Source organism: Eschrichtius robustus, chromosome 4 (genome assembly GCF_028021215.1).
Source record: "Eschrichtius robustus isolate mEscRob2 chromosome 4, mEscRob2.pri, whole genome shotgun sequence".
Taxonomy (NCBI): domain Eukaryota; kingdom Metazoa; phylum Chordata; class Mammalia; order Artiodactyla; family Eschrichtiidae; genus Eschrichtius; species Eschrichtius robustus.
In genome coordinates this window covers 123,048,200-123,068,639 of record NC_090827.1, presented here as the reverse complement: position 1 = coordinate 123,068,639, position 20,440 = coordinate 123,048,200, and the positions used below count along the sequence as shown (strand labels likewise).

The window sequence follows — 20,440 nt, the reverse complement described above, 5'->3', positions numbered from 1 at the left end:
CACGTAATTTTTTCAAAAGTTCCAGCTTACCTTGACAAAACAGTAACATTCTTCACTGATGCTAATCCATACAATAGCTTTTCTTTTTCTTGAGCTAATGAAGTTTTCTGGTATTGCTGAAGAGTGTGGTTCCATGAAGTCTCATTGCCAGAGTTCTGCATTCCATACCGATATACCAGAAGCCTGAGATTTACGGGAAGACTAGAAGAAGAAACAGTGTTTCAGAGATTTTAATTCCTCATTTCTCAGTTAAAAGTCTTCCAGAAATGAAAACACGGTGAACAGTCACCTTACAGTCCCAGTTAGCCACTCCTGAAATAGCTGGGAAGCGTTGTTCAAGGCATCGCTGTCTCCCATCTTGCATGCGAGCCCTAATACAGAGGCACGGAGTAATCTAAGAAAAGAAACACACACAGAGCTGGGGCCTGGACCACTTTTCAACATGTCTTAACATACACAAATGAATATTAAATGAATATTAATTTTTAAAAAGGTAAAAAATAACTTTGTGAGGTGGTCTCCAGTATCTTTCCATCCCAGAGAATCTGCAATGGGCTTCACTTGATCTCGGAAGTATTTCTGAAATAAAAGCACCATGCACAGTGAGTAATAATTTACTATTTAGCAACAGTCTCCCGTTTATTATAATCTACAGTTCCCTGTGGTAATCTTTTCCCCTACTAGCTCAGCGAACTTTGGGCCTGTCCTAGGAAAGGGATGTATTAAAGTTTTTATAACATTGCAATTTTACTTCAGTCCCGATCATAAGAACATCCTGGATCACTCTCTAATGTTTTATAGAACTTTGGGTAAGCCCCTTTTAACCTCCACTTCTTAGTTAACATTTGTAATAAATAGAATAACACCTGACATACTTACCGCCCTAAGGAAGATTGCTCAAGTATCAATGAAATGATAACTAATATTTGTATATTGGCTTAGGATTTAAAAATGATATTTATATTATGTGATTCTCACTATTCCATTACCATAGGCAGCCAATTGCTGACATTCCTATTGTACAAAGGAAACAAAGACTCACAAACATGAAAGCATTTGTCCAAGTTCTTTCATAAAGAAAGTGGAAGAGCTAGAGATTGGAATCCAGAATTTGTTTAAAATTACAAGTGTCCTGTGAAAGTGTTGCAGAAATCACAAAGCCAAGAAAAGCATTTAGAATGACTATCTTATAATAAAATCTCAATGTGGAAATAATAGCAGTAAGAATAAGGAAAAATGATGTCATATTTTGATGAGAATAGATTCATTTTAACATAGATAAATCCATTAAAAATAGGATCTAGTTTGTATCTATGGTTTAAAATGTTGTTTATTTTAAATAAAATATTAACTATTGTATTCCTTCTAACACTAAAATACACCTTTAAGTGGTATACTGAACCAGAAATACTGATACATTTCAAGTTGAAAAAACAAATAGCATCTCTTTGATTTGATTAGTCAAGTCATTATAATTTCCTTTGATTTCACTTGGCAGGCAAGATATGCTTTTGTGTTTCCCAGGAGCTCCTTCTCTCAGAAATCTTCCTATTCTGCTAATGGCTAAACATCTCCTTTCATAAGATATAGCATTAACATTACCTCAATCATAGGGTATAGCTCTTTATCATCTTCAAACATGCTAATAATATAGGTTACAGCTGAAATGACTCTCTGCCATGGTAAATATTCCTCTTCCATTTTGAGATACTTGGTCAAGTTCAGAGCCTCCTTATAATTTAGAAGTTGAGCTCTAAGAAAGAAATAAAAAGCCCACAGTAAATTAAAAACCATAGACTAGTTTCCTTCGACTGAAAGTACTAATATGGGGATCATAGACTTCAGTGTTAATGAGAACCCTTCCATTAAACAATTAAGAAAATGCATTACTGTTAAGGCCCAATCAAAGAGGTTTGTTCACAATGATGTATTACTGCTTTCATATGTTCAGTAATAAAGCAGAAGACAGAACATTAAGGTGTGCATTTGAAAAATTGCTATGGCAGAATTTTAGATAAAACAAAAGCCATTTAGCTATACAGTTAATATTGACAAATAGAAACTTTTAAATTTTAGGTTCACGAGCTGATTGTAGTATACAAATGCACCTTTATAAGTGTATTGTATTGAACTTTTTTACATTTGATATGAATAGGAAATATCACAGTACTCAAGAATCATGAATGTTTAAAACATTCCAATTGAACTTATATTTCCCATAAAAACATCTCCCTTTTTTATACATTTCCCAATAATATTGATAAATAAAAATAGATTTTGTTTCTCAAATAAATGTGAAGTTACCATCGACATTTCAAAGTTTAAAGAGTTCAGTTTCTTCCTCCTTAGAAAAGATTTTAGAACCTTTTGAAATAATGTTCTCAGAAATCTGTTATGCCTCAAATTTCAGCCTAGGTTTTGGAAAGAATCTTAGATGGGAATCCTGTCTTTCCAAATTACATTTTGAAAGTTAAAATTAAAGAATAAACTTTAAATTATTGAGAAAGTAATACTGATGCATTGAGTGCTAGTGTATTTGAGGTCATTTTTTGTGACTGGCAAATAATATAACCATATCTTGATTTCTCCCCTGAGAGTTGATAAGAAGATAAACTGGTATTGGAGAGCTAGATAAGAATAAACACCTTTGGTATCATATGATTTGTACTAATGTGATATGATACAGAGTTTGTTTTCAGTTCAGAGAGCTGATTTCTCCTATTTTCTCAGTTCCTGATCTTATTTAGAAGAATTTATATTTTGGAGCATTCAGCCTGCCTTAATAAAAGTATAAATAATATTGAGAAATGGAGTGTTTTATTGAGAATGTTTGTTGAGTAAAAAAAAAATTGTAGAATTTTATGTTGACGTTTGAAACTTGAGAATTTTCTAATTTTAATGATTCTCTATTTTCCTGGGTGGATAGCGCAACAGTCAGTTGTGCAACAGTCCAGTCAGTATTTTCTTAGACTACTTAGGAAGAATAATTGTTGCTCTGAGGATCCAATTAACGAAAAGGCTAATGAAAGTTCAGGAAGAATGACAGGTAATTTGGTTAGAAACCTAGTGGGCTGCACATTTATAGTAGGTGAAAAGATTAGAAGGAATGGGTCTTGGTTACAAAGGCCAAAAGAATTGGCTAAATTAGCATAAGTAGAAGTAAGGAAGTAATCCAATGATCCAAAGGTTAGAGGCCCTGACGAAATACTATATATTTGACTGCTGAAGAAATCAATATCCTATCCTAGTGCCTTGTTTTTTCAGCATACTTGATAGCTATGCAGTTGTTCCACCTTTGGTGTCACTTGTTTAAGTTTGAGTCACATAGTCAGAACACTGGACTGAGAGTGAATTTTTTGCTGGTTATTATAGAGATAATATTTTGAGAATTAAGTTGATGCACTTTTCATTTCCCACAAATCATGTTACTCTGTGGTATTTGATACTTCCGAGGAAGAGCAGTATCATTTAGAATCATGATTCTCAAGTTTGCGCATGTATCAGTAACACCTGGAAGGTTTGTTAATCACATACCCTTGGGCCCTATCCCTAGAATTTCTGAGTCAGCAGGTCTGGAGTAGGGCCTAAGAAATTGCATTTCTCACAAGTTCCTAGGCAATGCTGATACTACTGGGATGACGAGTGAAGAATCTGTTTTTAGAACAAAGACATGTATAGTGCCCTTCCCTCCCAGACCCCCTTACAGTGCTGTGTTGGCTCATAGCTGCACCTTCCTCAGAGAATAGCCCTTGACCAAATACATCCATCTCGCTTAAAAGGTTATGCTACCCCCACCCCTGGCCATTAATTGTCTGATTCAGGAATGCAACAGGCCAGCCTGCTTCCTTCAAGTTGGATCCACTCTAGTACAATTCATGGATACGGCTTCCTACTGGAATCTGGCAAAGCTAGACTCCAGCTGAGACCATATTGTTGCTCAGCCTTTTTCCCTGCCCCATCCTGCTTCTCGCACTCCCTATCTCACGAGAGTACTCTCTCAATAAACCACCTATTCCTATTCAGGAACCTCCATTTCAGACTCTGCTTTGAGGGAACTCAACCTAAGACAGCATTTTTACTCAGCTTTGAGTCTCAAACTCTGTTAAATCTGTAGACCAGCAGCAGCTCTGAAAGCCAGACTTGGTTGAGAATTTTCCTTGTTCAAAAATCTTCCATTTATAGTAAGAGTCCAACCTGAGGAACTTAAATCCTAGAATTGTCCTATAATCTATAGTATGGAGAGGATGGAGGCTGTAACTTAAAGTTCTCACAAAATGCTGTAAAGAAGAAGAAGAAAACAAAGAGGTCTTTTGAGGGAATTCTTGCTCTCCTGTCTTGGACTGAGGTACCCAGAAGATTGGGGAATCTGGAACAAAAGGTTTGTTTTTGCTTCCTCCGGTGTGACCTGGAAAGACTGCACAGTCCTTCTCCAAGAAGCTCAAATTAAACATAGTGTCTTATCAAACATGGCTTTTGAATGGGACATTAGACATGGTTGAGAGAGGTGGTTAGGTGGATAGAACTGACCCCATGGTCTCTCGTTCTTCAGCAGAGCCTTCAGATGGTGTGGAGACTTTTGAAAACTTCCCATGTGTCTGGTCTCTCGCTGTTAACTTACTAATTAAATTCAGATTTCTGGCTTAAAACAGTCTCTTTGCAATCAGCTGGATCCTTTTTGGAGTCTTTCCGCATTCCCCTACTTCTCCCTTCTTTAAAAGGCAGTCCTCGATAGGGTGGGAAAAGTTGCTTATCTAGTTGTGTGTTGTGGTCTGGTCAGCTCTGTTAGCACCTGTAAAATGGTAAATCTGGTGTACCTAGAGGTCTGTAATCTCGGCGTGGCTGATGTTCATCTCGTGGTCTTTATTTGCTAACCTGGCCCTCACCTTGGATATCATTGGAGCCACTACACCTTGAAGCCTGACTGAAAGTCTGTTCGGATCATTAGCTTAGGGGGCCTTTGAAGCCATCCTTTCTGCCATTCCTCCCTTGCCTAGGAACTCCTGCTCCCTCCCATGTGCCTGCTAGCCAGCACTCTCTGCTTTCCCTTGTGCTGTTTCTCGCCCACTCTCTTTGGCACACAGTGGGCTGCAGAGTGCCATATAAGCTACTGAAAAGGTAAAAAATCTGTAGCAGGTAGACAAAAAAAGGATTTTTTCTGTCTCAGTTTTGGCAAGGCCTCCAAACCAAGCCCCTTAACTTACACTCCAAAGTAAGACGCAGACCCATCAAATCAGGACCGACATGGTTAGGAACAGGTTTTTGTGACCCTTAGCTGATAGCCCACTACCAGCCTGCGAAAGAAATTGGAGCGGCCAAGGGGGAGAGGGAGACATTTTAGAAGAGGGCTTTTGGAGGATTCTGTCAGTGTACTGTGAAGGCTGTCCTCCCACAGGAGACAGGAGGGTGTAGGATGCTTTTCCCCTCACATGAAGCCTAGAAAAGGGGCTTTAATGGAACCACTTGAGGAGTTTTATCTGTGTGCCCTGGAGCTTGGGGGCACAGTGGTCTGGTGTCTGATACCCCAAGAAATCTAAAGGATGAGAGACTGTGTTTGCTACTGCTCTGACATCAGAGTGAAGAGATAGGACTGCATGAGGTTGCCCATCCTTCCAGACTTTGTCAGGGGAAAGGGTATAGGAATACGTCCTATAGAATGGATGTGGTTCAGAGGTTTTCACTTCCTCACCTCAAGGAACTGCAGGAGGAAGACCCTTGGCCATGGAATGTGTGTGGATGGTGCATATTCCACGAAAGCACCACACAAGGAAAAGGATCAGTGTTAAACATCTACAAAGTTCAGAGAGGACCAAAAGTAGACAGCATGTCAGGATCTTTCTTCCCTTCATCTGCCCTCCTTCTGCTCTCCTTGCCTTAACACTCTGGAGGAATCAGAGGCAGCATGGTGAGAAGTAGAAGTCCCATGCAGCAAAACGGAGAGGAAATCAAGCGCTTTGTTCCCATTGCAGGGGGCTGGCCTGAAACTAGCCTGAGCTGGGGGCTGGGAGGAACTTTAAATGAAGTTGAACTTTTGAGGGTTTTACTGGGCAGGGCATATAGTCGGAGTCTGTTGTGGGGACTCAGAAGTGACTGGGTGAATTTTTACTCCTTATCTTCAACAAATGTGCCCAGCTGGATATTCCATCCAGGGCAGTAAGAGTACTAGCTCCTCAAATCTGGGGGCAGGGGTATCAAGAATATTTTTGTTTTTAGATCCGCCCTTTTAGTCTTGCTTATGAAACAATAGTTCCATTTCTTTTTGAATACCAGAGTAGAACTGTGTAAATTCTGATCCAGCCACATGCACTTACCTATCTAACTACGCATTTCTGCTTTTCTCCAAAGTTTCAGAGTGATCTGGACCTGACTAACCAACACAGGTGGGGTCTGTTTCTCTTTGAGTCCCTTTTACCTCATGCATTACAGAAGGAAATTGGGTGATAACTCAATAGCTCAGGCGATATTTCAGGTGATAGCTAAGGTATTTTCTGCATTGGTTGCTGTGTGATTCTACACGTTTCTTGGCTTTCAAATTTGTTTCACTTTCTACCTTTCTGAAGCTCTTCAAAATTTATGGGCTATGGCCAAGGAGCTGAGCAAATGCGAGAAAGTCGTTCAATTGTGTGAGTTATCTGCTTTGTACACAGTTCCTCAGAGAAAGCTCTTCAAGAGGCTTTCACTTCTTAAAAGAACTGTCTGCATTGTGTTGGGATGGAAATTAAACTATAAGGTTATTACAGCTCTGTGTAATTTCTAACAGCCAAGATTCTAAGCTTTGGAAAAGATCACAATGTATTCACAGGAGAGTTTTCCTGAAAAAAAAAACCTAAATGGTCCTATTATGTTTTAAAATGTTTATTTTTTAATTTTTTGGCCGCACCACATAGCTTTCGGGCTCTTAGTTCCTCGGCCAGGGATTGAACCCGTGCCCTCCACAGTGAAAGCGCAGAGTCCTAATTACTGGACCTCCAGGGAATTCCCTAAAATGTTGATCATTTTCTTTCACCACTTAATTTCCCCAGTCTACACGTACCAGGCACAGAGTAGGTGCTCAATAAATATTTATTAAATGAGTGATTGACATACCATAGCGTAATGAAAATAATTAATCTGTTACATATCCAGGAGATTAAACTTGGGGAGTCACCAAAGAGAATCAAGTTGTCTATTACCTACAAAGGGAATCTAGATTGCAAATTCATAAGAGCTTTTCTAAATGCTTCTTTGCTGCTACTAAACAATGGTGGATGCTTTTTCATTAAGTAATACAATCTATTGAGCACTTCCTAAAGACCAGACAATGTTTAGTGTCCTTTATGTGCATTATTTCATTTGTTCCTCACGAGAGTCTTATAACGTCATCTCCATTTTACTAACAATGAAATTGAAACAGAGACAGGTTAAGAAACTTTCTCGAGGTTATTCAGAACCAGGATTTTAACCTGGTTTGAGAGCTTGTTTTTTAACCCTATAAATTCCCTCCTTAAAAATGTCACAAATGTTTTCTGACTTCCAGTATACTATCTAGGGAGTCCATGTAAAATAGTTCTCCCATGCCTTTAGTGATGCTATACTATCCTTCCAGCCGTGTATTCAGCTCATATTTAATGAACATCTACTAGGGGCCGGGCACAGTTAGGAGCTGGGGATAAAATGAATAGGAACATGATCTAGGTGCCTACTTTTGTGAAACTTGCAGTTTGGTGGGTGAGATGGATAATTAATAAGCAATGACAATATAATATTATCGGAAATGCAGGACCCCATAAAAGGGACACCTAACCCAGACAAAGGGGCCATGAGGCTTCCTGAGGAACTAGCATCTCATTCTCAGTACCTTGCTTGTGTCTAAAATGAGGCCACTACAAAGCCAGCAAAGCTTTGCTAGCTTTGCTAGCTCCTATAAAAGTGCCAGAAATTCAAAAAATATTTGTTGAATTACTAGTGTTAGACTGCCTGAGAAAAATATCTCAAAGGTACTGTGGTTACTACTCTTACATTACCCCAATCTATGTTGATTATTTTTTTCAAAGTGTAGGTTGTTTTTTTTCTAAGTGTAAGTTACCTTCAGGCCATGAGAAAAAAATTCAAATTTCCTAAACAGTACCTTGATTCAATCCTAGGGCGCCATGTCTCATACTTCTTACCCCAGTGACCTGAATAAGATTTGACAACTCTAACCATAAAATCTTACAATGGGCTTGGGCTCACAGAGATGAGTTAGTGAAACACACTGTTTGTCTTTTTAATAAATCAAATTATGACAGTACACTTTTGCGCATTTGCAAGTGTCACTGCTAATTAGCTCAAGGACTCTGATTAGACAAACCCTACCTAAAGTCAATAGGGTAGGTGAGTTTTTGTGTATGTTAAAAGTTGATATCAATATTTTAGCTATAAGGCTCAGATTAGTTTAAAAAAAAAGTTATGAAAAAATAATGTCGTAAATAGTGGCTTCGGATATTTTAAACTATAAATTAGTACTTTGTGGTAATTCATTTTTTAAAAGATTTATGACAAGATCCACAGTATTTTAAACGATTGAATCTCATTCCAAAACCCACCTTGCCAAGGCAAAAGCGTCATCAATAAGACTTGCACGATCAGCAGAAGAAAAGTACTGGGAAGAGAAAGAAAAAAAGGTAAGAAACATGAATCTTAAAACAAAACGTGTTGAAAAATTAATGTCATTATGATGCTGTTCTTAGAACAAAAAGAAAACAATTCACAACCATTGCTATTCTTACCTTGTGGTTGAGGGAAAGATTGGTAGCTATCCATTCCCAAGTTGATACTTCATAATTCACACGATAAAACCCAATATGGTCTGGGTTTATTTTGAGAAAAGTGTTTCCACTAGGATTAGGAGAGTTCAAAGTGATTCCTGTGGTAGTAAATAAACACTAATGAGAAACATGTTTGCACATACTGTAAACACAGAGAAATTAGACCCAGAGGGTAAAAAGAAAAGAAATATTAGCTCAAGGAGTCAAGTTTGGTTTGGATCCAAAGCCCCAAAGCCTAATTCTTATTTAGTTGCCTAACTTTAACATGTCATTGTAGTGCGTGAGCTGAAAAAGAAATAAGTAATGTAAATAAGTGTCCTGTAATTTGTGACTTATTATTATTTCTTACTGGCAGAAGCTTGTCATATGGGTGAAGTAATTCTGTGCTTGTCAATCCTTCAGTAAGTAAAACAATGCTTAAAGACAGAGAAGTCCATGCCCTTTGGGGGTAATCCATATATTCTTATTAATCATGATAGATTAACTACACAAAGAATATTCACTGGGGCAGCCTGGGGAGGGGATAAAAATGTAAACATTTAAAAGAATACTTTGTTTATTAAAATCAACATTCAAATTGATGGAAATGGTGATTGCTAAGCAGAGCAATGATTTGAGGGTCAGTAATGCTCTTAAAATGTCAAGAAGGCTTGCAATAGGACTAAAATCCAAATACAACATTCTTGATTTTGTAGTCCATTTCATGCTCGTTCTCCCAATTTTATTTATCTTTGTAAAGTCTTCTGCTTCCTTATTTCAATTGATTACATCAATGTTTTTTCATCAGTGGATTTACCAAATTAACTTTCTGAAGTAGCATTCAGAATTTACATAGGGATCTAGGATATAGATTTTGGAAGTTCAGCATTGAGGAACAAAGACTTATGTTTTAAGTAAAAACTACTCACTTAAAATAATAGTTATGCTCTGACATGACCAGTGTTTGTTAGCATTAGCTAACGAACATTAGGATGTTCGTTAGCATCCTGTACTTTTTATACTTATATACTCTTTTGTTTGTGTGGACAATATGCAATTTAAATAATGATGTGGGAATACTTAGTATATTTAAATAATTTCAAATAGTTTAACGTAATGATAATGTGGGATGTGATATTGGAAAATAGGAGATGAGGCTGGAAGTAAAAGTGAGGCCTCAGTGTGAAGAGCCACGAGCTGTGTTAAGAAGTCCATCTTCTTTTTTTTTTCTTCTTTTTTAAAAAAATTATTTATTTATATTTATTTTGGCTGCGTTGGGTCTTTTGTTGCTGCATACGGGCTTTCTCTAGGTCTTTTGTTGCTGTGTACAGGCTTTCTCTAGTTGTGGTGAGCGGGGGCCACTCTTCTTTGCAGTGCACGGGCTTCTCATTGCGATGGCTTCTCTTGTTGCAGAGCATGGGCTCTAGGCACGTGGGCTTCAGTAGTTGTGGCACGTGGGCTCAGTAGTTGTGGCTCACGGGCTTAGTTGCTCCGCGGCATGTGGGATCTTCCCGGAGCAGGACTCGAACCTGTGTCCCCTGAATTGGCAGGCAGATTCTTAACCACTGCACCACCAGGGAAACCCAAGAAGTCCATCTTCTGAGAGATGGTAAGAATAGAGAAGATTTTTAAGCAGGGAAATAATATGCTCCAGCCTGTTTCTAGAAAGATAATTTTGGTGGTGGTATGGGAAGGAGATATTGGAAGGAGATTCTAGAGTCTACTGTAATAATCTAGGGCAAGAGAGAATGAGGGCTTACACTAATGTGGAGATGATGAAAATAGGTGATGTGTTCCAGAGACACATCACTGGTAAAATCAACACCGTCCTTTTTCTGAGTTGATGAGGACAGTTAGAGGAGGGAAAAATAGCTTGCATGATTGGTTGAATAATGGTGTTGCCCTTACAGAAGAGGGGAAGATGAGTCAGTTTGGGAGGAAAGATGATTTAAATTTTGGAAGCATTCACAAGGTTTGGAAGATATCCAGGACACAGTAGTTTTCTGTAATATATAAGTAAACTCTTCAACAAGACAATAAGTTTCTTTAGGAACGTTCAGAGTAGGTTCTTGACAAATTGTAAACCTTTACCTCACTCATGTAGTATTTATCTTCTTTGTCATTCTCCCATGGACAGGTTGTTGAAAGGAAGCTAATCTTTTGGCAGCCATGCACTTTGAATGTTTGTATCAGGAGGAGAGCCTCTTGCTTAAGCACAGAGCCATATGTTATAGGAGAAAGAGTATGAACTTTCCAGTCTGAGAGACTGAGGATAAAATCATTGCTCTATGACTTACTAGCTGTGTGATCTTGGCCAAATCACTTGACCTCTCTGTGTCTCAGTTCATCATGAGGGAAGTAGGGATAAAAATCCCTCACAGGGCTGTTGTGAAGATTAAATAAAATAACATAGGTAAAGTGTTGGTCACATAGTTATGTGTCCAACAGATGGTAGCTATCCCCATTATTATGAAAGGGGATATGCCGCCAGTTCTATAAATAGCAAAGCAAATATAAATAACATTGAGAAGCTCCTGGCAATCCATCCAAATACTGCAGTATTTTAGTGTGCTTTATGTACACCTAGTTAAGCCTGTCTAGAGTTACAGTGATTTTTCTCACTTTATAGATGAGGAAGCTGAGATCCAGGAAGTCAGTAGTTACCAGACTTTCCAAGTTCATGCTACTCTTGGAACAGTTGTCAACAACAAAATACTGTTGGGTTGTTTAGTTACATAATGAAGTAAATAGGACTAAAATATTGATGCCTATTCCAGGTGGTGCATAGAAGTAAGGGTGTATGTTTCATTCTGTTTCTCCAATTACTATTAAGAATTTTCTGATTATAACAGTAGTATGTGTTCTTTAGGCTCCAAATATGTATTTGGAAAATACAAAAAGAGTATAATGAAGAATACAGAAATTACCCACCACCAGTTGACATGTTTTTATCTTGTGTGCGTGTATGTATCTTCCCTATATATGTACATACGAACACACAATACACATAATGGAACCTTACTGTGTTTATTATTATTAATCCTTTTCATTTGAAATTATATTGTAAGCACTTTGCAATTTCATTTTCTATATATGAAGATTTAAATTTAATGGCCACATAGTACTCTATCATTCAGTTTATAAATTGTTTTGTGCTATTTCTTGCTAGTTTTACACATAAAAGTAGTGAACGAATTCTTTCTGGGTAGGGGCTCTTTCTAGAAAAATTTTTTCCTTCTATTATTTGTCTGATAATTATCTTTTCAAAATTTCATCCATAGGCTAGTTTCAACTCAGATTTCAATAACATAGCATGCATAATAGTTCTCTAATACACTATTTTATATAAATAATTATAACAAGCTTCAGTCAACTAGACAGCTTGTGACAGCCTGAAATTTCTAGAGAAGGAAACATTTTTCTCTGGTGACATAAATACTGTGTTGCATCGATCCTTTAGGCAAGTTATTTTTCTGTGTAAAATGACAGTTTATATCTATCTTATTAAATTTGTGTATCAGTTAGTAGTAAAACAGCTGAAATACACAAGAGTAGTATTTTTTGACTAATTACAAATTATATTTGGGGACCTAAAACTTTCAAGTAGGACACACTATCAGAATTTGGGGGGACTTCCCTGGCAGTCCAGTGGTTAAGACTTCACCTTCCAATGCAGGGGGTGCGGGTTCGATCCCTGGTCAGGGAGCTAAGATCCCACATGCCTTGTGGCCAAAAAACCAACACATAAAACAGAAATAATAACAATAACAAATTCAATAAAGACTTTAAAAATGTCCCACATCAAAAATATCTTTAAAAAATTCCACTAGTATTCTGACTAGTTACAGTTAAAAAAAAAAAAAGAATTTGGGGTCAAGGAAGAAAAGTTCAATCTCTGAAACGAAGACTAACATGATCCATTGTAAAACTGGATTGGTTATCCATTTGTGACAATGTTTTCAACAAATTACTTATTCAAGGAAATATTAATGATTGTGTTAGTAATAATTATGGAGTCCCATCTAAATCTCAGCAAGTAGCCTAGAGAATCTCCCTGAAAAGAAAGATGTAGGATTAATATGTAATGTATAATAAGTAGGAATCGGGAAAAAATGCAATCTGACTATCGTGATGAAGGATTATCATAGGCAATGGTTTTGGTGATTGCGAAGAAATAATTGCAAAGGAGAGTTGGATAGTGAAGATCTGTTGATGTGTACCTAGTCTGCCTAGGAAAGCAGGTGCCCAACTTAGCTGGTACATGTGTTCCAGATCATTTGACAGATCTGCTCTTATAGAGAACAGTGTATATGGAGAAACCTGTTGGTTGTTTACCATACTGTTCCCTTTTCCTCCTGGGTACACAGCTAGACTATATTTATTAGCCTCCCTTGCAGTTAGGTGGCAACATATGATTGACACCGAGACATAAAGTGTGGGGAGAAATAATAGATGCATTTCTAGGTCTGGTCCCTCCATTATCTTCCTCTGAATTCTGATCAGATGCAAAAGATTCAGCAGAGAATTATTTAAAAAAGATAACCAACAAGGACCTACTATAAAGCACAGGGAACTCTGCTCAATGTTATGTGGCAGCCTGGATGGGAGGGGAGTCTGGGGGAGAATGGATACATGTATATGTATGGCTGAATTACTTTGCTGTGCACCTGAAACTATTGCAACATTGTTAATCGGCTATAATCCAATATAAAATAAAAAGTTTAAAAAAAAAAAAAGAAAAAAAGATCCAGCAGGGAAGTCCAAGATTGGGTCGAGGGGAGGGAGGAGGTGGAGCCATGAGAAAGAAAAAGCCAGGAATTCTAAGTCATTATCTGAGAGTGAGCTACCTAGGAGAGATGGTAGGTCAGGAACACCTCCATCGGAGTGTTGCATGAATAAGAAGTTTTTATTGCATGAAGCCACTCCTGATAGCCTCTCAATGCAATAATTAGACTCCCCTAGTTAATGCAGTATATATACAAAACAATCACAGCTTATGACATCTTTAAAATAATTAATATACCCCAACTCTCTATTTACCCTTATTAAGTAAATTTTCTTCCTGGAAGAGATATCTAATTAGCTGAAGTGAATGCTCTGTTTCACCTTGGCCAGTATGTTTTTATTTGTGTAAATTAACAAATTAGCATTCTTATGTGTATGGTTCACATGAATAAGATTTCTGAGACTTGGTTGACCAGGGCTGGATTAAACAAACTGAGCTTCTGAATCTGCAAAACGGAATCCATAATGATTCAATCAAAATTCAAACATTCCATGAGGCTCAGTTTGGAGGAATGAAGAAAGTTTCTCTCTCTCTCTCCCCCGCCCTATTTGCCATTAAATTAAAAAATATATGCCTATCATTATTTTGATATGAAATATTTAAATATAACTACCATCAAATTTTAGTAATATCTTATTTATATGATAGTCAGAATTTGGTTATCTAAACCATCCAGAATGCATCCTCAATCTGAAAGAGTTATGAAAACAGTCATCACAAAATCTATTCCACCTCCTATGCCCTAAACTATCTTTTAGACCCTATGTGCTTATGAATCCCTATTTTAATTTTATTTTTATTTATTTATTTTTTTATAAATATTTTTTAAAGCAATTAAAATTTTTTTTATCTTTTTAATTAGTGAATTTATTTTTTGGCTGTGTTGGGTCTTCGTTGCAGCGCATGGGCTTTCTCTATTTGCGGCGACTGGGGGCTACTACTCTTCATTGCAGTGCACAGCCTTCTCATTGAGGTGGCTTCTCTTTGTTGCGGATCACAGGCTCTAGGCGTGCCAGCTTCAGTAGTTGTGGCTTGTGGGCTCAGTAATTGTGGCTTGCGGGCTCTAGAGCGCAGGCTCAGTAGTTGTGGCGCACGGGCTTAGTTGCTCTGCAGCATGTGGGATCTTCCCGCAGCAGGAATTGAACCCATGTCCCCTGCATTGGCAGGCAGATTCTTAACCACTGTGCCACCGGGGAAGTCCCAAATCCCTATTTTTAAATACTATATTTTAGCAAGATTGGTTGCCTGATATCATGTGATAATCTACAAGTCTTCTAAATGTTAGAAAGCAGCAGATTAAAAACAAAAAGGTGGTATACTACTAAATGTAGATGCACTGACAATAGCCAAAATAGTAGCTGATGCTAAAGATAGAGGCATTACTATACACAGTCAGCCTCTAGAAGCACAGCAGTCTGCAGGCAAACAAACCTTCATTAAGCAAGGACTTCCTGAACTCTTAGTAACTCTTAGGATACACACAGAACCTTGTTGGGAATAGGGGAGCAGGAGACAAGGAGTATGATGTGTAATTCGTATCTTCAAAGAGCTTATAATTTACTTTAAAAAGAAAAGACAAAGCATATGAATCTTAAATAACCATGCTGCTGCTTAAAATCTAAGGAATAATACTAAGAATAAGGATTGATGAAACTAATAGCATAAAATATACTCTCAACAATGAGAGGAGAGATTATTCAGGGTAGGTTAGAATAGCCAGAGAAGCATCTGAGGTGGAGATCCTCTTCTTTTGTTATAAAGTACCTGTTTAATTGTTTTCATGTTGAAAATATCGTGTGTGACACAGCTGTAAATAAACGACCTTAGGGGAAGTCCCACTCTTGCCTGGGAAATTTCTAACTGATGAATCACCAAAGAAACCGAGAAGAGGGAGGTGGGGCTGGTAACCTGAGCTGATTGCCCATTCAGTACACTCAGGACATGTTGTCATCTGTGCTCTGAGCTGAGAGCTGAAGATGTCCCCAAACAGGAAACAGGAACTTATTGCATAGCCTAAAAATGGAGCAGGCACTTTGAAGTAGGAAGAGATGTCTAGTTTGCTTCTGGCTAAGTGACCAGTCATGATTCTGAAGTTGCAGATAAAGATAGGTTTGTCATCAGAGCTCTGTGAACATTAGAGCCACTTCATTCATTCATTCATTCAATAAACAGTTACTAGGTACCTGCTGGAGATATAGAACAACCCCACAACAACAAAAAATAAGCTCCATTTCTCAAGGAATATTCTACAGAGAGGGGAGAGACAGATAAAGTCAATAGTTACAGCAAAAAATGTCTTAAATGTAATGACAGAGGGATAGAGGTTGCCCTAAGAGCCCTTTGCTTTCTCACTTTCATACTAGCATTTTCTGTCTGTAGCATTATTTCAGTCTACACTCAGTCAATCCTGTCATCCACTTAAACTCTACCTTTAGCCCCCCCCACCCCGCTAACTCTCAGACTAGATGTCCCTTTCTTTAGTAACTTTCCTCAACCCCTAAATCTCCGCTGGTGCTTCTCCTGCGAGTGCCTTTGGCTGTTACCACACCAGGCCCTTACGACATGGTATTATGTTTGCCTGACTTGTCCACACCCTCCCTAGACAGTAAGTACCACAAGGTAAGGATTGTGGGTTTTTCCCCGCCCCCAGCATTATCTCCATACCTATCCCTGTGTTTGGCCCATAAGTTAGTTCTCAGTAAATACTTGTTTGAAAGAATTAATTAATGAAATTAATTATTTAATTCATTATTCAGATAGTCTGTCTAATAAGTACATAATACATACAAGAAGAATGTTTATTGTTAACTCCTGAAATCTATTTTACCAAGCACTTGAATAAGCTTTAGTTATCTGGAAAATTTACTTTTGTGGAAACCTCATTTCATGGAAATGCTAGGTACATTGTGTTAGTGTATATAAATTACTCATGCTTTTAAATTTGTAAACAGCAAATCAAGCAGCTTCCCAGACATTCCCCCAACCCTCAGTTAACCAATGGTGACCAATGGGGAAAATATGTAGTAATATTTAAACCAGATCCACTGAAAACCTCCCAAGGGAATCCTAGCCTCATTATGCCTTTTATCGGTGCTACTGCACATTTTTTAAACTTTTTTTCTGTCTTTTCCATTTTGCTTTGGCTTGAGTAATGTACTTGAGTAAGAAAATGGTCAGAAGACGACTCACAAAAGATAGAGCTTGGTACTCAAACACAAAATTATCCTATATAAAATACTAAGACAAAATGGCATTGATCTGGGTATTCTAGAAGAATTCAAGAGAAATTGCTGACTACATCAGTTAAGGTTAGCCTAAATGACCAAAAGAAAGTTTTGTTGTAAAGGCAACAGAAAGGGGTCTTACCTCGACTATAGCAAAGCTGGTAGAGTTTATAGTAAAAATTAACACTCACAAAATAATTTATAGTAAAAGTAAAAACCCAAAGCTGAAAAAACTATATCGGAGCCACATAAAACCTTGTACACAAATGTTTATAGCAATATTATTCATAACAGCCAAAAGGCAGAAACAATTCATATGCCCATCAACTGATGAACAGATAAACAAAAGGTAGTATCAATATGATACTACCTTTGTAATATCAATATGGTATTACAAAAGGTAATATCAGTATGATGTGAATATAATTTGGCAATAAAAAAGAATGAAGTACTGATACATGCTATGACATGGATGAACTTGAAAACATTATGTTAGGTGAAAGAAGCTATCACAAAATGCTGCATGTATCGTTCCATTTATATGAAATGTCCAAAATAGCCAAATCTATGCAGACAGAAAGTAGATTAGTGGTTGCTTAGGGCTGGGGTTATAGGAGAATAGAGGAGTTGATAGCTAAAGGGTATGGAGTTTCTTTTTGAGATGATTGAAATGCTCTAAAATTTACTGTGATGATGGTTACAAGTGTTTGTGAATGTAATGAAAACCATTGGATTGCACACTTTAAATGGGGGAATTTCCTAGTATGTGAATTATATCTCAATAAAGTTGTTTTTTAAAAAAATCTACTGGAAATAGTGTAAAAACTTACTTGCCAGAGGAAATTAATTACTATTTTAGAATATCTTACAGGAGCAAATAGGCATATGTAAATAGAGGGTAGGTGATCTACTTTTATCCCTGAGAAGCCATGGGGGAAGGTCCATGCCAAATGCTATTCTGAAACCAAGTCCTCATGGGAAGGGATGAAGAAGAGTCTCATTTGTCTTAGATAAGAAGTGATTTTGAAACACAAAACAAGCACAATAGCAAAAGTATAAAAAGCAAGATTCTTCTGGGATGGTTGCTAAAACCTGTCTTATTATTTTTTCAGCGATCTGTAGTAGAGAACATGTGATAAGGTCTCCCATGTTTTTATGTAACTCTAAAATTTTTCAAGAAAGGAAAAGACAAATCGATGGAGACAGAATACAGAAATATATTTCTAGTTGATTTAAGTGAGCAGAACAGTCACAGCTGAATTTTAACACAGGCAAGTACCAAGTCATTCGCTTAGGGAGATGGTTAGATGGATGGATATAGATATAGGTAGTGCCTTGAGCTACTGGTGACAACTTGACAGCTTAGAAAAAATGATTTGGAGTCACTGAAGATTCTAATGTCATGCTAGTTGAAAAAATGATAGGTCTAATTTAATGGCAGCATTTTAAAAATCAGGCTTGTTACATAACATTCTAAGAAATTCGGTGGCTTATCTGATATTTAAAAAGAAGAAAGGAAAAGAGAAGGAACAAAGTAGGAAGGAAAAAAAGAAGCGAGGAAGGAAGGAAGAGAGCAAAGAAAGGATGAAAATTGATACATTGATCTTCCAGTGGTTGGGTATCTGACCCTTCTCCTTTGGATATGGGTATTTATTATTGTACCAGTCATGGTAAATCATTACAAAGAATTTCTTAAGGTAAAAAAGTTCTCATTATTATAGATAAGGATTTTGGCTCACCAGTTAATTATTTAAGAGATTTCTTTTCGCTGAAGTTTACATCATAAGTTCCATCTGTATTGTTGTTTCTTTACACTTATATTCATTTAATGTAGTACATTAATTCAAAGAAGAAATAAATCAATTGATATTTACCTCTTGTTTCTGACCTATTGTAGAATGTAATCCTTGATTCATTATTTTCAGTCCATTTAACTGGAATATTCCATGTGTAACTAAATTTTTTTAAAAAGAAAAATTTTAACTTTTATCACTAATAAATAAAAACATTTCCAAAGTAAAAACAGACAAGCATAAAAAGCAATAGACAAGCATATTTTCCTCGTAAGCAATTGTCCAGTGTATAGTATACAATTAATACAGTTAATACAGTACTCTTTTGTGGTAAAGATAGGCTGTGTAATTGCTTTCAATTTTTATAAATCTCTAAAATTTGGAACTTTGTATCAAAAAATTAGCTAAGGATGAAGAAGATTATTTCAGTAAAAATGCCTTGAGGCTTTGGAATAAAGATATTGCATAAATATAACACATATAAAATTGAGCATTCACATACATGCTTGCACAGACTTTAATATGCTCTAGTTTCTGTCAAGGAACATAATACATGTTTAGAATTCAGAAGACAATATTAAAATGCTGTGAAGGAAATAACGCCTTTTAGAAATTATGTTGAAATGACACCACCACCATCATCCCTTAAAGCTTCTCATGCTCTTTAAATATCTCCTGTTTACAATCATGTGAACCAGTGTGTTGCAAAGAAAAATCACCAGGCAAGCATGTTTCAGGGGGTTTTCGTGTTCTTTTTAGCTTCTTAGTATTTTCTCATGGAGCAGGGGGAGGAGGTTAGCTTTGTACTTTGACACAATATATACTTAACATTTTAGTCTTGAAATCTCATAAAAGAGGTCTTAAATGTCTTTTAGATTGTTCTCATGTCATATCTTACCAGTCAGAAAACACAGGAGATCTAGAGAAAAGATGAATCTGTGTTTGGGTTTAGGTTTCAACTCAAAGTTGGCCTTGTTTTTCTTCATCTGTGATCATTCAAGTCCCTAACAGAGAATGGGGGAATGATATTTCTCCCTTTCAAGTTATAATAAAATTTATGTAATTCAGGGAGAATATATATTTGCCATCTACATGAAAGAAGTAATCCTTTGTTGTCTAACTAGTGAAATGTTTTATAGATTGAACTTTTACTAGCTCTCTTGAAGGAGTTTATTGCAGTGGAATGTTTTTGGCTGTAAGTTTCATAGAACCAATACATAAATTGTTTCTTGGATCCTATAGGAGACATTGTCAGTGCTCCACCCTGATCCCCTTGAATTTCTTTGTCATTTTTGTACACCCTGGATTCCATTGTGCTTTCCCTGCCAACAGCCAGCACCTGGGTCTCTCTGTTAGAGGACTGCCCTCTGGCTGCCTGAGCAAGGAAAGCTAGAAGTTCCTGGAAGTTTACATCCTTGGATGCAGCCCTTAGCCAATGATGGATGGGCATGAAAATGTTCTTTGCCCCATCCGCAGGACCACACTGAAGCACTGTCTCTAGAACTTCCCTGCAGGGTAGTCACCCTGGACAGAACCTGTTAGTTGTTGCACCTTTGCTGCTTGATATCCCTCTTCCCAATCCCCCTACCAGCTTTTCCTAGGCTTCCTAATGAGTCACTTTCACTTGAATGATCACCTCAGGGTCTGATTTTAGCGAAGCCAACCTAAGAACGATCCCTTTACTAGACTAGTACTTGTAGTCTAGTAAAGTCTGTCTGTAGTATAGATAGACTAGTAATATTGCCAGAGCTTCTCGACAGATAGACAAAGAAGCATTTTTTTAAAGTCACATTCTACCTACAGATTGCACTCTTTCACTGCTCTGCTGATGTGGTGTTGCCATGTAGACTAACATTTCATTCCTCCTCACCTTTC

General features: G+C 37.2%; 1 protein-coding gene across 1 annotated transcript in view; it reads right to left on the bottom strand.

Annotated features, from left to right (window-relative positions):
• ENPEP (glutamyl aminopeptidase) overlaps window positions 1–20,440 on the bottom strand; it is a 105,451-nt gene that overhangs the window by 11,695 nt on the left and 73,316 nt on the right. The window contains exons 11-17 of the mRNA XM_068543309.1: window positions 18,647–18,726; window positions 8,745–8,881; window positions 8,562–8,617; window positions 1,603–1,753; window positions 506–579; window positions 290–394; window positions 31–201 (exon numbers count right to left, since the gene is read on the bottom strand). Coding sequence (XP_068399410.1) covers window positions 31–201; window positions 290–394; window positions 506–579; window positions 1,603–1,753; window positions 8,562–8,617; window positions 8,745–8,881; window positions 18,647–18,726 — 774 coding nt within the window. The remainder of the gene's footprint in view (window positions 1–30; window positions 202–289; window positions 395–505; window positions 580–1,602; window positions 1,754–8,561; window positions 8,618–8,744; window positions 8,882–18,646; window positions 18,727–20,440) is intronic.